This window comes from Cucurbita moschata, unplaced genomic scaffold (assembly GCF_002738365.1).
Source record: "Cucurbita moschata cultivar Rifu unplaced genomic scaffold, Cmos_1.0 Cmo_Scf00038, whole genome shotgun sequence".
Lineage (NCBI taxonomy): Eukaryota > Viridiplantae > Streptophyta > Magnoliopsida > Cucurbitales > Cucurbitaceae > Cucurbita > Cucurbita moschata.
Window position 1 is genome coordinate 1,691,060 of NW_019268554.1, and position 17,257 is coordinate 1,708,316.

Below are 17,257 nucleotides of genomic sequence, written 5' to 3' on the forward strand. Positions count from 1 at the left end.
GGGGGGGGGGGGGGGGGGGGGGGGGGGGGGGGGGGGGGGGGGGGGGGGGGGGGGGGGGGGGGGGGGGGGGGGGGGGGGGGGGGGGGGGGGGGGGGGGGGGGGGGGGGGGGGGGGGGGGGGGGGGGGAGTTTCCACATCGATTGGAGAAGGGAACGAGTGCTAGAGAGGATGTTGGGCCCCGAAGGGGGGTAGACACGAGGCAGTGTGCCAACAAGGATGTTGGGTCTCGAAGGGCGGTGGATTGGGGGTCTTACATCGATTGGAAAAGAGAAGAGTGCCAGTGAGGATGCGGGCTCCCGAAACAAAATAGACACGAGGCAGTGTGCCAACAAGGACGCTGGGCCTCGAAGGAGGATGGATTGGTGGGTCCCATATTGATTGGAAAAAGGAACGAGTGCCAGCAGCGAGGACGCTGGCCCCAAATTGGGGGGAGGGGGTAGATTGTGAGATCCCACATCGGTTGGGAGGAGAACGAACTATTGAGAGGAGAACGAATCACTTTTTATAAGGGTATGGAAACCCAAAAGGAAAGTCCAAAGAAGACAATATCTGCTAGCGATGAGTTTGAGCTACTACAATATGTTGACATGTTCTAGCGATCTAATATCTCCTAGCGGTGGGCTTGAGCTGTTACAATATGCTTGCATGTTCTAACTATCCCTACAAGTGAAGTCTGAATGACTACTTACTTGGGTGATATGTACCTTCCCAAGTTCACTAAACATGTGTCAGTAAGACATGTACCTCAGTTTAAGTTTCTTTCAATATTTTTTCAAGTGTCTCCATTTGGGTCTTCTCGAGAGGGTTTAGGTTGTGAGGTCTTATAGAGATGAGTACATATTTTTTTTTTCTTCCTTATTTTACGCTTAGTACAATATTTAGTGGATTTAGTATGATACTAAAACGAGAAAATAACTTTTTTGAACGAGTTAATGACACTCGTCTCAAAGAGGAAAAAAAGTGTCAATGGTACACCTATGGAAAATGACTCGAAGTTTTAGCCATTTTCGAGTCATTTTCCAAATATATGTGTCAAATTCATCAAATTTGAATATTCCTTACGTTGAAAAATATTGAAAAAAACTTAGTTTTCTCACATAATGATTTAAGTGTCTTCATATTAAGGTCTTCTCGAGACGGTTCAGGTTGTGAGGTAGACATGATTTCATGTTTTTTTTCTTCCTTAACATTTAGTACAATCTTGAGTGGATTTGGTATAATCCTAAAATGAGAAACAACTTTTCTGAACGAGTTAATGACCCTCGTCTCAAAGAGGAAAAAAAGTGTCAATCGTACACTAGTGGAAGATGACTCGAAAATGGTACACCTTTTGTCCTGATCTAACCTAAAGAATACGAAAAAAAGTAACATGAATTCACCTACTCTAATTTCGGTTCCTTGACCGTCACCACGACGTCATCATCCATGTAAATGAGCCTTACCTTTACGTGAGAAAATAATAGTACGTGGTTTGAGTATTTTAAAATATTTCATAATGATGCGATGGACTTACTTAAAATATTCAGTAAGTAAACCTACTGTTGGGATCAAAAAATGCAATCATGTTTTGGACCTATCATTTCATAAAATATCATTTCATGGCTTTGGTCTCGACTTCAGTATGGGTAGAATTAGATATGTAATACTTCTCTACCTCTACACACAGCACATGTACGCGTACATGAACCACTAGGCGAGCTCGTATACGTACCCCTTAGACGTGACCTTCGAATAGCATACATTCACACTGTCAGTAGACTACAGAGAGAAGGGAGCACGCATAGTATCATGGTGTACACAATATCGTATCATAACATTGTAGTGTACGTGTCCATACTAATCATAATGGGAAAGTATCCCGATGCGTATGAACATCCAATAGACATGAGTTCCCCATAGTTTAAAATCATGGCATGTATCTATGGTGCAAGCTTCGTTCATTTCATACCTAACATAATCATTTTGTGTCATTTCATAATGTAGTATATAACATGGCATCACACTTTCACAACATAGCACAATCATCAATGTCATAACGTGTCAACATGACAATCCATTACATGACATATCTCACAATTAGCATATAACATAACAAACAAATATGAAACAGTCACAAGGTACGACATGTGCAAGGGGTACAGGGCACGTGCCGTTCATACTTCAAGCAATTCATCCAATCAAATTAGTAGTGAAAAAAGCCTCCAAATGGCTAGATTGGATGTTCCACGCCCTCCTCTTTCTCTCTCGTTTTCTTTTTTTTTTCTTTTGTTCTTGAATCGACAACCATTTTTCGGTTAACTTACAAAGGCTTACTCAAATTTAATATAGAACTCTTTCATATTTCATAGTCGTGTAACAATTATAAACAATTACATACAAACACAAACTTCTCACTAATTTCTCGTTTTTGAATTGAATCTACCTCGTAATATGAGCAACAAAAGCCTCCAACTCCCGACGAGAATCACCGCCATCTTCCACCGACCGCCGCACAGCTTCCCCAAGCCATTCTGCCTTCCTCCTCATCACCATCCCTTCCTCCGATACCATCAATCTCCTCACCGCCGCTTCCACGGTGGCCGCCGCCACCACCTCCTCTCTCTTCCTCCCCCACTCTTTCACCACCACCCCAACCTGCAGCACCGCCGTCATAAGCACCGTGTTCCTCGGCTGGTCAGAGTGCATAGGCCATGCAGCCACCGGCACCCCCATGGTTAAGCTCTCCATGCATGAATTCCAACCGCAGTGCGTCATGAACCCACCAGTGGCTCGGTGGCTCAGAATCTCAAGCTGCGGCGCCCACTCTCGTACCACCAATCCTCTGTCGCCGATAAGGTCTTTGTAGCCTTCCGGGAGGTCGGACTTTCGAACGTTGGCGTCGTCAAAGATGTCAGCTTTGTCGGCATCCCGGAGGACCCAGATGAACCTTTGGTGGCTTCTGGCTAACCCATTAGCTATTTCTTTGATTTGTTGGTCCGCCATGGCTGTGGTCGTTCCAAACGAGACGTACATCACTGATCGAGGCGCTTGTTGATCTAGCCATGCTATGCAGCTGCACGTTGACTTTTCCCCATTTTCAAATAGTCAACACAAAATCCTTTAGTAAACAAAATCTATTTAAAATAAATAAATAATAATTATTTTTGTTCAAAAATTTTCTATTGTTTAATTATTTCAATCTTTAACTAATTACGTTGATAAAATTTTAATTTTTTTTTTATTTTTCCAAAAAAAAAAACTACTAGACTTTAACAATAGCAATTAACAATTAAACATTTATTATTATATCTACTTATATAAGTTTTATAATATTATATTTTCAACTTGCTTTTAAAAAATGTATTAATTAATGTCGAAACTTATTTAAAAATGATGATACAATATTTAGTGGTCCAGTCTCTACTACTTATTTCCGTTCTTATCTCTATCGAAGTTTTCATTGGAGAATCTCTCCGTAAAATCATGGGATCAGATTCTTATACAAAAAAGTTTATCCTTTTTTGTTTTAGTTTATTTTTATTTTTAATAATAAAACAATCAATCAATAAGCATGAAAAGTAGGGGACAGGGACAGGGCTGGAGATTGAATCTTCGTCCCTATCCCGACAAGTGAAAAAAATTCACTTCGTTCAGGATAGAGCCTCATAACACCCGAACTTTACCGGTTATGTGAACGAATAGCTATGATTAAGATATTGAATTATACCCATAAATTAAAAAAATTTAAAAATTTAAAAATTAAAAAAAAAAAAAAAAAGCATACCTTGAAGGGTGGGGAGATTTTGACAGGATTGAAAGGACCCAGAGCCCAATGATGAAGGTGATGTTCAACCCTTTGAATCACTTCTAAAAATTGGCCTTCAATTACCCTACAAGCGTTATAAATTTTTCCGGCGCCGTTTCCCGGCATCCGGCGGAACTGTGCTCCGATGAACTCCAAAAACTCTGCCGGAAAACACTCTTCCAACGGCGGCACATTCAATTCCTTCGGAAAATAATCTTCATACAACGTCGTCGTTTTACGTTTACCATTGTTGCCGCCGGCAGCCGTTCCTTTACGCTCCAAGATGTGGAGTGCGACCGCGAAGGCTGAAATGCTATGGAAGCTGTAGGATTCAGAATTCGGGATGGCGTCGACACCTTCAACGGCGGACGACATTAGCGAGTCGTGGATGACGACAAGTCGTTTTGCTTTAGTGGAGAGGGAGCGGAGGAAGGTGGCGAGAGGGCGGTGGAGGTGGATTGCCGCTGCGGTGATGGAGGGGATGAGGTGGGTGGGAAATTTCTGGGTTGTGGTGGGGTCCGGTGGAGGAGATTGGAATCTGGGTATGTCAAAGTCGTGGAATTGGATCGCGCCGCCGTCGGTAGTGGTGTGGGTGCGGCGGAGCTTGGCTTGGCGATTGTGGGTGGCGGTGCCTACGAAGTGGACGGGGATGTTGAAGGCGGAGAGGAGGTGGGAGAGGTGGAGGAGTTGGTTCAGATGGCCATGCGCCGCTAGCGGAACCATGACCACGACCACCGGAAGCTGGTCAGAATTTTTGGCGGCGGTGCCGGAGATCACATTGCGTTGGCTGCTCATTGCGAAGGATATAAAAAAGGCCAAATCACACGTTCGCAATGAAATTGCTCTGTTTCAACACTTATTTATAAGGAGGGCAAATCCATGAAATTACCTTTTTGCCCCCACATCAATTTTTTTTTCATATATTAAATATTGAATAAAATTGTTTTGTGGTGGATTTGTTTTTATTATATTTAATAAATCTGTGGATCTTATCCATGTGTATATATTTTTTTTATAAAGAATATAATTTAAATTTCACAAAAATGTTGAAATAATTTTTTTTTTTAAAATTTAGAAGCATTTTTATATGGAATAATGTTTCCGAACATAAAAATAGAGTTATAAAATTAATAAAAATACCCATAAAATTTTAAAAATTTCAAAAATATTCTCGAACTTTTTTTAAAAAAATTCTAAAATACCCTTAAGCATTTTTTAGAAGTATTTAAATAGAATCGTTAGTATTACATACCCATAATAGCGTTAATATCACAAAATTTTTATAAAAATTAAAAAGTTCATGTCATTAGTATATGAATAGAACTAAAATATCACAACAAGCTTTTATTCATAAATGTTTCTTATTTTCATTTAATAATTTAATATTTAAGAATAGAGAAAAAAATGTGAATGAAAAAGTTTTAGGAAATGAGGAATAAAAACGGGGAATAAAAAAAATATTCAAAAAGTAAGAAAAAATAAAGAGAAATGAACCGTTATTAAGTCGTAGGTTAAAGTCGAGGAGAGAAAATAAAAACAAGAGATGACATAAGGTATGTAGATGAACGATTTCTATCCACATATTAACGAAAACAGCTTTTTATAAAGTTTAAGGTATTAATTCTATTTTAAAAAGTTCGTGAATATTTTTTAGAACATGGTAATACTCATTTCATATAATAAAGATATTTTTAAAATTTTAAAATAAGTTTAAGATGACTCTCGAAGTTTAAAAAAAAATTCAACGAGCCCTTTTTCAAAGGTTCAATCATATTTCTTAAACAAAGAAAATTAATGAATTTAGAAAAGGAAGATCCTATAGTATTTTGTTCGAGAAAATAATCATTGAAAATGCAACAAAGTCCGACATTCGTCAGAATTAAGAAGATCATAGATATATAAGTAAAATAAGTAGACAATTATATCATCGTAGAGATGTGACAATAACTATTACCATATCTAGACTATAGTAATTTTCTTGTGAACACTTTTAGGAGTGTTCGTGGGATAGTTTGTGTCGGGTTGAGACTTTTTTAGATAAACCCATTCGAAAATCTTCATTAAATAATGAACCCAATCCAAACCGGATCGAATTATAAATTCTTTTGGTGGGGTTGGCTGAGTTATTTATTCAAATTTTTATTTTTAATAAAAATATAATATTAGTTCCAAAATATCTATTTATTTATTTTTAAATAATAAAAAATTATTTGTAAGAGTGGTTAAAAAATAAATAATAAAAAAATAATTATGAAATTAAATATAAACATAATTACAATTTTATATGCATGTTCTGATTGATAGTGAAATATATTATTAGGATAAGCATTAATTAACGTAAGAGGTTATTTTGTTAAATTAATTAATTAATTAATTAATGCACATACGACCGTTGGGGCACAAATTTAAATGGCATCCACCTTGGTTGATGTGGAAAAATTTATTGTCTTCATCTATCATGTGATTTTTGGCCTTTTCAATGAGTTATGTCTTAGTTTATACATTCTTTGTCTAGTTTTAGATTATAATTGATTAAGCTATGTTTAAGTTACCGGACATTTTTAGTTGACTCATTAATCTGATGCCTTTAATGACGTTTATTCTCAATTATTTGAGTAAGTTATTGAGGAAACATGTAGAACTATAGTGAACTTAATGTTCTCCGTGATTAGCAAGAAAACTCCATTATTATTGAGGTTGCATTAGATGTGCACGAGACAAGATTATGAGGGTACCCTGATTGTTATAAAATTTACTCAATGTATCTATCGTGTAATAATTGTAACGATTGAAAAAAGTGTGAAAGTAGTTGTTTTCCTGCACTAGGCTTTAGGTCGATGGAACACTAGTTTAGATTAACGCTTCAATTCAGTGCGAAGTTCCAGCTCAGTGCAACCCTTCCGCTTGGTGCAATGCTTTAGTTGGGTGCAATATTTTTGTTCACGGCAAGGATTCAGTTCGGTGTAAGGTTTCAGTTTAGTGCAAGGTTTTGGCTCGATGCAACGCTTTGGTTTAGTGTTTAGGGTTTGGTGCAATGGTTTGTTATGCGTAAAGGCTTCAGTTCAACATAACTCGATCTTGGTAGATGATATATATGCAAGTCGTGTGAGTCAAAGTTATGATTATGTATGAGTACACGTTATGTTGCACCATATCATTAAACCATCGATTTCTCTTACTAGGATGTCATGCATACTGTGTGTTTATTTTATGATTACTTTTCCATGTTAGGATCGCGCAACAATCTACCCACTCGATCAAAATGAACACAAAATTAGGAGAGAGAAAATTCCAAGAGGGATATTGACTAAATGTTTTATTGATGACTTCAGGTAGGTACAACAAGAGAGAATATAGATAATGAAGAAAGTACACTATAGAGCCTCCCCTAAGGCCTAAGGTAGAGCCCTCGAATAGCCTCCCTTTAATCGAGGCTCGACTCCTTCTCTAGAGTCCTCGAACAAAGTACACCCTTTGTTCAACACTTGAGTCACTTTAGACTACACCTTCGTGGCTCACAACTTCTTTATTCGATATTTGAAGATTCTATTGGCATGACTAAGTTAAGGGCATGACTCTGATATCTGATACTAGTTGTCAATTTCGTTACTTTATTTTACATATTTTTTTTGTTAGTTTTCATAAACAGTTGTGTTTATTTGATCATAGTCGAGCCTAAGGAGGATTGATACTCACCTAGTGGATCTATTGGTATGTCTATGAGCCACATATATGAAGTCAATGCACATCCAATTTCGCACCAAAAGAATATGAGGTCCAAGAGTATTCACGTTTTAGGTTCTTCCAATCATGATAGTCAACGACAAGTTGCATGTATTTGTATTTCTCGACTCCAACAATGAAATTACTTACGACGTATTTTAAATACTCAACCTTTTCCAAATTTTTTCTTTCAGATAAAGGCAAAGAAATCCCATACAATTGACGGGTTTTGTTGTGAAGGCCATGAGACAGTTCATATTAGACAGCTTTTGCATTTGGCCATGTTCGGTGAGGAGTCACGCTCGAGTTTTTAAATTTAGTAGAAGGACAATTTGGTCATGTTGATCCATGGATGGCTATCTTGTTTACTCAAAAACAAAAGCCACAAAATCAAAATCAAGAAAGAACAAAAAGTAGGGTTTTTTCGTCTCATTATTATTCAATTATTGCAAAGTTCTCTCTCCATTTTAGATATCAAAAATTGGGAAAAGTAATTGACATTACAATTGCTTATGCACGTTAATGCTCGTGAATCAAAACTTTCCCAACCCATCCATAGATATAATTTGATATTGTTTATAACATTTAGAGATGTTCACGGGCGGAGTGACAGTCAAATAAAAGAAGGGTAAATAGATGAACCGATACCACATCCGAATGAGAGATTACTATCTATACGCAATAAAGTGAACCTTCCTTCTCAGTGGCTCAATCATAGAAACTCCATAGTTAAATGTGCTTTACATGAACCAATTTTGTACTTTCTAGGAATCTTGAAAAGATTAGTGTTGGTTTGTGAGAATAGTCTTCACTCTTAAGAAGCGAGACCACGTCGCAAGAGATGCAAGAGAATATCGAGGCCATCAAGTAACCTGAGTATGAGGCATTACAGGCGAAGACAGGAAGATTCTTTTTTGTATTTTACCTGTCACCTTACCAGGAGAATGTCGGGTCATCAGATAATTTTGATCATGAGGCGTTACCGATCTAGATAGGAATTTTTTTTTAATTTTAAATTTTTTAATTTTTAAGGATTATGCCTTTAAATAAAGATATCATGTAATGTTCTAGTCGCATCTTCTAAGAATTTAAATGAAATATGTATTCTTATCTTGATACATCTTTTTATGTATAATAATAATATTTCAATATTCAATCTGATGCATTTAAGCCACACCATTGTTGCAACAATTGTCTCGATGCCAACTTTTAGCATCGAGACCATATGAACTTCATTGGCGCAAGTCGAACCCACAAAACATGGGTGCTAAAAGGGTTCCATCCATAGCATCGAGACACTGCGTTATAATGTAACAACTCAAGTTCGGTGCTAGCAAATATTGTGAGAATCCACCTCCGTTGGAGAGGGAAACAAAACATTTCTTATAAGGGTGTGGAAACCTTTCATTCGTATACATATTCTAAAACTATAAGACTGACAGTGATATGTAACAGATAAAAACAAACAATATTTACTAGTGGTAGGTTTGAGCTGTTACATATAACGTCACAATATTACTTGTTTTTTTTTTCCCTCATTTACTATGCATTGTTCTTCAAAGAAAATACCAAGGTCGACTTTAGCTCGGTTCGAGTAGACCTCAACCTTTCTATTGAGGATTAGGGACCTCCTCCCCTACCTATACAAATATAATGACTTATTTGCGATATTTTCTCATTTATTTCCAAGTAGAATTACTTTTTTTTTTTTCTTTTGGTTCATGACAATTAGGGTATGAATTGTCCAAGTCTTCTTTGATTCGAGCTTTTTCTTCGGCGTGATCACGTACAAGTTCTTCCTAATGGTGATTGAGGATTTGACATTCTTATCTTGTTTCGTAAAGTTGAAGTCACTTTCAAATTTGTATCGTTTCTCAACCAACAAGTTCTAGTCGACCTCAACTACATTAGGTAGGTCGCCTAAGGTTTTAAAATCATGAAGCTGACGATAATTTAACCTGTTATATATTATCGTCAGCTTCACGATTTTAAAACACGTAAATGTTTCGTTCCTCTCTCCAACCAATACGAGATCTCATAATCAATTGTGAGGTTGATGACCATACGCAATGGATCAAAACAAACAATATCTATTAGGGATTCCTTAAATAAATATATCAAAATAAAAAAGAAAAGAAAAGAAAAAAAAAAAGGAATAAATGAATTCGGCGGCAATGGAAGACAACTAAATTGGTTCAATTTTTAAGGGTGGACAAAACAGAACATAATGAATGGATAAAGGTTGAGAGTGATGGGATTGATTTAATTAATTTCGGCTACTTTCTATGTCCATTTCTTAGTCGGCAGCCTAAGCTTCCAAAACAAAACAGAACAATCCCTTGTGTTTTTAGGTTCTTTTTTGTCCTCTTTCTGTTTTTGTCGTTGTTATTATTCATTTTAGGAAATTTTTCATTCAACTTACATTTGGATATGGAAATTAAAACAATAGTAACAATAATAACCATTAAATTAGGTCCACCCAATACCCATCAACCAGCTAAGATATTATATGTTCGTTTTTAATATTAGATGTTTGAATTTTCACTTTGTATTTTACAAAATAATTATTGTAAAGTTTTCATTTGTTCGATACAATCTTTCATTAAAAAATTGTAAAAAAAAAAAATCCTAAAAATCAATATTATGATTGGTGAAAATATATTTATATTAAGTGGAGTGTAGACGGGACGAGATGAGGAATGGATGGGGACGGGGAATAATCTCATCTCTGACCTAATTTATCTAATAGGAAAAAAATGTTTTCCACTCTCTTCCCCATTCTACGTCCAGACCGAGAATCTCTTCCCCATTCAGAGTGGGTAAAATGGAATTTATAAAAAAATTGTATTTTTTACCTTTGTTTCTTTCTTATTTTTAAAGAATATTATAATTTTTTATGGCTAAACTTTTTTTTTTATTTTTATAAAGTTCAAACAATGTGGGGATGAGAATAAGAACCTTTGTGATTTTTTAGTTCAAACAATTTAATTATTTAATTCAAACAATATTCATTATCTTCCTTTCTTTATTCCTTTTAGTATTCTAGGGTTAATTTTGTCTTAATTTAATAACGTAATTTCATTCTAGGCATGATATGATTATGAAGGATGAATTGGATATGAACCGTTATAATACGATTTTATTCTTAAGCAAAAATTTATTCATTTATTCGATTCCTCTGATTATTTAGTAAAAAATTCGAAGAATAAAGAATTTGTGTACTTAAGATATTTTTTTGTACTTCGGATAAAATATATTCTTCATCATAGAAAAAAAAACAACTCGAATCACCAGCTAAGGCTTAGCTATATAATTTTTTGCATGGGCTTATTAAGTGGGAAAAGATTTGGAGCTATGGTCAACATTTATTTTCATTGGTTATATTCCTTAACGCTCGCCTTCATTATAACACATGCATGTGCCACAAGATAGCTCACTTAGACCACAAGGCTTAAGGGTGGTGGAGAGTTGACAACATGCCTCCCCCTAAGGTACATTTTGAGGTATTTTCAAACTAGCGGGTGTAGACATGATTTTGGCAAACGAATATACGGTGTCGTGGAGCGTTCGTCCAGTGTTCAATTGACACCAAATTTGACGAGCTTTCATATTTCATATGAACGAACTTGACTCCAGAACCACATGTCCCAATTCCATTCGAAACCCTGACTTTCGAGGTTAAGGCTCAGGCCCTACTTGGTCCTTGAACAAAGCCTATCATGACACTCTTGTCTACTGGTTGTCTTTATCTTGCTTATGTTTCGTCTTCTCTTCAATGCTCACTCTGTGTGGTGCGTTAGATGATGCACCATCTTCGGTCGCATCATGACATTCATTCGTGTTAGAATAGAGATGTGTTGTAGTGGATGTCCCGAAAAAAAATCATTAGAGATAGTGAAAGTTACACAATAGTTCGAGTTCGAGTGATAGTAGATCGTTTCACGTAAAGGTACTTTTGGTATAATTTTTCAATTTAACCTTTTTTGATGGGGATGGTTGATTAAATTGAAAATTAAAACTTGTGATATAGTGTGATAATTCCATGAATTTAGAATGGTCTTTGCAAGAATAAGACATCATAAATGATGGAATAAAAAAAAAGTTCTAAAAAGGAATATCATCAATGCAGCCGAAATGGAAATGAAAATACACTCAACTTTGCTTCAATTATTCTCTGTTCATAAAAGACAACACAACAAAGATAGGTTGAAAGTGATTGATATCATTCATTTCGGCTATCTATTTCCATGTGCTAATCAGTCGGCAGCCCTACCCTCCAAAAAAACAATAGAGCAAGCCAGGTTGGCTCGATAATCCAATAAACTTGGATTATTCTATCCCAATTGTAAGAGTTGGGTTTGTGATATTCCACATTGATTGGAAAGGAGAACGAAACACCCATTATAAGAGTGTGAAAACCTTTTCCCAGCAGACACGTTTTAAAGCTCTGAGGGAAGCCGAAAGAGGACAATATCTGCTAGCGGTGGGATTGAGCCGTTACAAATGGTATCAGAGCCAAACATGGCGATGTGCCAACGAGGAGGCTGTTCCCCGAAGGGGGTGGATTTGGTGGGGGTCCCACATCGATTGGAGAAAGGAACGAGTGCTAGCGCTGGATTGTGATATACCACATTGGTTGGGGAGGAGAACGAAACACCATTTATAAGGGTGTGGAAACTTTTCCCTAGCGGATACATTTTAAAGCCTTGAGGGGAATCTCGAAAGGAAAGCCCAAAGAGGACAATATCTGCTACAGTGGGCTTGGGCCGTTACAGGGTCGGGTTAGGTTTAAATTTAGTTCAGTTTGAAGATTGATATTTTTTTTGTCGGGCTCGAAAATAGGGTTACAACTCAACACAACCCTAATTTTAAAAAGATTAAACGCTTAGAACCGATGTTAGTGATGTGTTCTAACTTTTAGATAGACAGTTGGGTCGTGAACTCTGTTTAGGTTGCTCGGGTCACCCACCCAATCAAACTGAGACTTCAGTTTGGTCTAAAAGATTTTTCTTACCCAACCCGTGTACACCCCTATCTACATTTCTTGTCCCCTTCTCGTGTTTTCCATTGATTATGATTTGTTAGGAAATGGGCATCTTCAAAAAACGAAGATATGTAGTCGAATCAACTTCAACGATCGAGAAAGAAGTAGCCCGCCTAACTAAATGTATTCCAAAGTAGGCAAAATATTTGATAGGGCTAATGTCCCTTTGTGAATATATTATTCCTTTGAGACTTCCTCAAGTGTTTTGATCATCACATGCTTCATTTCTTATCCAAATAGAGTATCAAAATCTTCCCCACATGAAGAGAACTTGGACACTTTGTCCATTGCGGCGCAGAGACTAGCCTGGTCTCTTCAAAGATCCGTACAGTTTTTGCCCAACACTTGTGGCTGCAAGCTGAAGACACAGATATTATGTTCTCATATCATACCAATCCCAAATGTAAAACCCACCCAATTCTACCTTCGGATTCGCTAATAGATATTGTTCTCTTTTAATATTGAGATATAATATCTAGAGTATATATTATTTATAGAATATATCTTAGATATTATATCATAATATTTTTTATTTATGATTTGATTTACAGTATATTTTATTTTATTATTCATATTTAATTATTTTATATTTTCCTCTTTTGTACTTTTTGTATCCTATTTAAAGGATATTAATATCAATGATAACATAGACCTTCCCAATTTTATTTTCTATCTCATTCTTAACATGGTATCAGAGCACCGATCTTGGTATTTTTAAATATCAAAATTTTCTCTATGGCGGAATCAGCCAAATACAGCTTCAAAAATTCGGATGTTGATTCAACACATCCTTATTATATTCACCATTCTGATCAGCTAGGATATTCTCTTGTTCCAATCAAATTAAATGGAACAAATTATCAATCCTGTATAGTAAATGAGTTATGCATGCTCTCATTGCCAAAAAGAAAATTGGCTTCATTGATGGCACAATTGAAGAACCGTCTCAAGATGCAAATTCAATCGAATTTGAACTATGCAATCAATTCAACAGTATGATAATATCTTGGTTAACTCATTCAGTTGAAGCAGATATCGCTGAGGGTATTATTTACGCCAAGACAGCTCGTCAAGTGTGGGTTGATCTTCACGATCAATTCTCACAAAAGAATGATCCAGCAATTTTTCAGATACAAAGGTCTATAGGAATGATGTTACAGGGAACCATGGCACTGTCAGTATATTTCACCAAGCTCAAAGCACTCTGGGATGAATTGGAAGCATACCGCACACCATTTACCTGTAATCAACGTCAAATACAAATTGATCAACGCGAAGAAGACAAGTTGATGCAACTACTCATGGGACTCAATGAATCTTATAAAACGGTGAGATCCAACATATTGATGATGACTCCATTACCTAATGTGAGGCAAGCCTATTCATTATTTGTACAAGAAGAGATGCAGCATCAGGTGACTTCTGAACCTACTGAGAATTTCTCGATTGCATCAGTAGTGCAGAAGAAAACAACATATTCAAAACTCGCGAAGGATAAATCATGTGAACACTGCAATAAAAGTGGTCATACAATTGATGAGTGTCGATTCCTTAAGTTTCACTGTAAATTTTGTGACAGAAGGGGACATACAGAATATCAATGTCAACAGAAAAATAATTCTAGAAGGGCAGTACGATTCAATCAACGCAACAATCGAGGATATCGATCATCTACAAATATGGCCGATGTCAGTTGAATACATAAGAACAGTCACCTAATTCCATCCCAAATTTTTCTTCTGGGCAATTACAACAGACTGTACAAGCCTTATCTACACCCAATCATCGTCCTTTTGGTAATTCTGATAATAACATCAATGTTGCAGGTTTGTTTCCAGTATCTGCATTATCTATTAACTCTACGAGTTCTAATCCATGGATTCTCGATAGTGGAGCTACAGATCATATAGTATCCAAAGCTTCTGTTATGACTGAACCAAAGACTACCACCATATCTACAATAAATTTGCCTAATGAAGGGACAGCACATGTGTCACATACCGGCAATGTTTCTTTTAATCCTGACCTTAAATTAAACAATGTTTTATGTGTGCCTTCATTCAACTTAAACCTAATGTCCATCAGCAAACTTACCAATGACTTAAAATGTTATGTGACCTTTTATCCTGATTCTTGTGTTATGCAGGACTTGGCTATGGGGAAGATGATTGGCTCGGGTAAACAATCTGGAGGTCTCTATCATATTTCTTCATCTCCAATCAAGTCTTCAGCAAATTAAGTATCTCAGTCATCTGATTTGTGGCATTTACGCCTAGATCATCCTTCTCCTTCTCGTTTTAAATTTCTAGCTGATCAATTGCATCTTAATAATGCTACTCTTTCTCATAATTGTAGTATTTGTCCATTAGCAAAACAAACTAGGTTGTCTTTCCCAAAAAGTTCAATAACAACCCATTCTGCCTTTGATCTGTTACATTGTGATGTTTGGGGACCACATAAAATTCCAACCCATTTTGGTTTGCGTTTTTTTCTCATTGTTGTTGATGATTTTACCCGATGTACTTGGGTTTTTCTTATGCAACACAAATCAGAAGTACACCATTTGTTAGTAAACTTTGTTAAATTTGTTCAAACTCAATTTCATACTACTATCAAGATAGTTAGATCAGACAATGAGACTGAGTTCCTATCTTTGCAACCATTTTTTTGCATTGAATTTCAGCGCACCTATGTCTATACTCCACAACAAAATGGAGTCGTAAAACGTAATTATCGTCATATCCTAAATGTAGCTAGGTCTCTTCTTTTTCAGTCACAGGTTCCACTTAATTTTTGGGAAGAATGCATTTTAACGGCTATTTGTCTTATAAATAGAACATCATCACCATTGTTATCTAACAAGACACCCTTTGAAGCTCTCTACAAACGACCACCTACATTTCACCATCTTAAAGTTTTTTGTTGTAAGTGTTATGCAACTGTAGTACATCCTAAGCAAAAATTTGAACCTTAGGCAATTCCTTGTGTTTTCATAGGATATCCTTGTGGTCATAAAGGTTACAAGTTGTATGACATGCAATCTAAAAAATTCTTTATTAGTCGTGATGTTAAATTTTGTGAAGATGATTTTCCTTTTTCATCAGCTTCATAGACTAACATTAGCTTCTTCAACTCCCATTTTACCATTTCATGATCCACCCTACTCAAACATTCATTCTGATCCTTCGCCGTCTCCTCCGCCTCCTATTCCTTCTCCAAATTCATCAGTTCCAGATTCCCACTAAATCTGATCTTATCCCACTTGATACATCAGTTCCACTCCGACGTTCTACTCGTACCAAACAACCTCCAGCTTATTATAATGATTACGAGATGTCTTCGGGAGCCAATCATTTAACCTCTAGCTCAAGTCCCAACACTGGCATCAGGTATCCCCTTCATCATTACCTTTCATTCTCTCGTTTTTCTCCTACTCAACGTGCTTTTCTAGCTTTTCTTACAGCCCAGACAGAACCTAAAACCTATGATGAGGCAGTTGGCAATCCACTATGGCAGCAGGCTATGAATGATGAAATTGCAGCTTTGGAACGTAATCATACTTGGTCTCTCGTTCCTCTACCACCTGGCCATAAACCTATTGGCTGTCGTTGGGTGTACAAGATTAAATACAACTCTGATGGTTCTGTTGAACGTTATAAAGCTCGACTGGTAGCAAAGGGATACACTCAGGTTGAAGGTGTTGATTACAAAGAGACATTTTCTCCTACAGCGAAACTTACTACACTTCGTTGCTTACTCACTATTGCCGCTGCTCGAAACTGGTTCACTCATCAGTTAGATGTTCAAAATGCCTTTCTCCATGGTAATCTAGACGAGGAAGTCTATATGTCTTTATCACCAGGTATTCGCCGACAGGGGGAGAATACTGTATGTCGGCTCCATAAATCTCTTTATGGTTTAAAACTGGCTTCTCGCAATTAGTTCTCCATATTCCCTACCATTATACAAAATGCAGGCTACACTCAGTCCAAAGCAGATTACTCTTTATTTACCAAGAGTAAAGGTACTTCTTTCACTACAGCTCTTATCTATGTTGATGATATTCTGTTGACAGGCAACGATCTCAAAGAAATTCAACATCTCAAGACTAGTTTACTCAAGAAATTTCTTATCAAAGATTTAGGAAATTTGAAATATTTCCTAGGTATTGAATTTTCTAGGTCTAGAAAAGGAATCTTTATGTCTCAAAGGAAGTATGCTCTAGACATTCTTCAAGACACAGGCCTTACAGGAGCACGTCCAGAAAAATTTCTTATGGAGCAAAATCTGAAACTTTCTTCAATAGAAGGAGAAAAGTTGAATGATCCAAGTAAATACAGACGGTTGGTTGGCAAATTAATATATTTAACCGTTACTAGGCCTGACATAGTGTATTCAGTTCGTATGCTTAGTCAATTTATGCATGAACCAAGAAAACCACGTTGGGAGGCAGCTCTTCGAGTTCTGAGATACATCAAAGGTACTCCTGGTCAAGGACTTCTACTACCATCTGAAAATAACTTGAGATTACAAGCATATTGCGATTCAGACTGGGGTAGTTGTCGAACTTCCAAACGGTCTATTTCTGGGTTCTGCATTTTCCTTGGAAATTCAATTATTTCTTGGAAGTCAAAAAAACAAACCAATGTGTCTAGATCACCAGCAGAAGCCGAGTATCGAGCTATGGCAAATACTTGTTTAGAGTT

At 36.6% G+C, this 17,257-nt stretch overlaps 1 protein-coding gene across 1 annotated transcript; it reads right to left on the reverse strand.

Moving 5' to 3' along the window:
- Window positions 1-2,292: 2,292 nt before the first annotated feature.
- On the reverse strand, window positions 2,293-4,620 carry LOC111432313 (zeatin O-xylosyltransferase-like). The gene is made up of 2 exons (XM_023069137.1): window positions 3,764-4,620; window positions 2,293-3,063 (listed from the first exon to the last, which is right to left on the reverse strand). Exons 1-2 carry the CDS (start codon window positions 4,577-4,579, stop codon window positions 2,419-2,421), a joined length of 1,461 nt encoding a protein of 486 aa, XP_022924905.1. The 5' UTR covers window positions 4,580-4,620; the 3' UTR covers window positions 2,293-2,418.
- Window positions 4,621-17,257: the final 12,637 nt, after the last annotated feature.

What these genes read in the sequence shown, in the direction of transcription:
- LOC111432313 (XM_023069137.1), bottom strand. Translation starts at nt 4,579, where the DNA reads ATGAGCAGCCAACGCAATGTGATCTCCGGCACCGCCGCCAAAAATTCT. An exon ending in AAATCTCCCCACCCTTCAAG is followed by an intron (nt 3,064 to 3,763) that starts GTATGCTTTTTT and finishes AATGGGGAAAAG; the next exon opens with TCAACGTGCAGCTGCATAGC.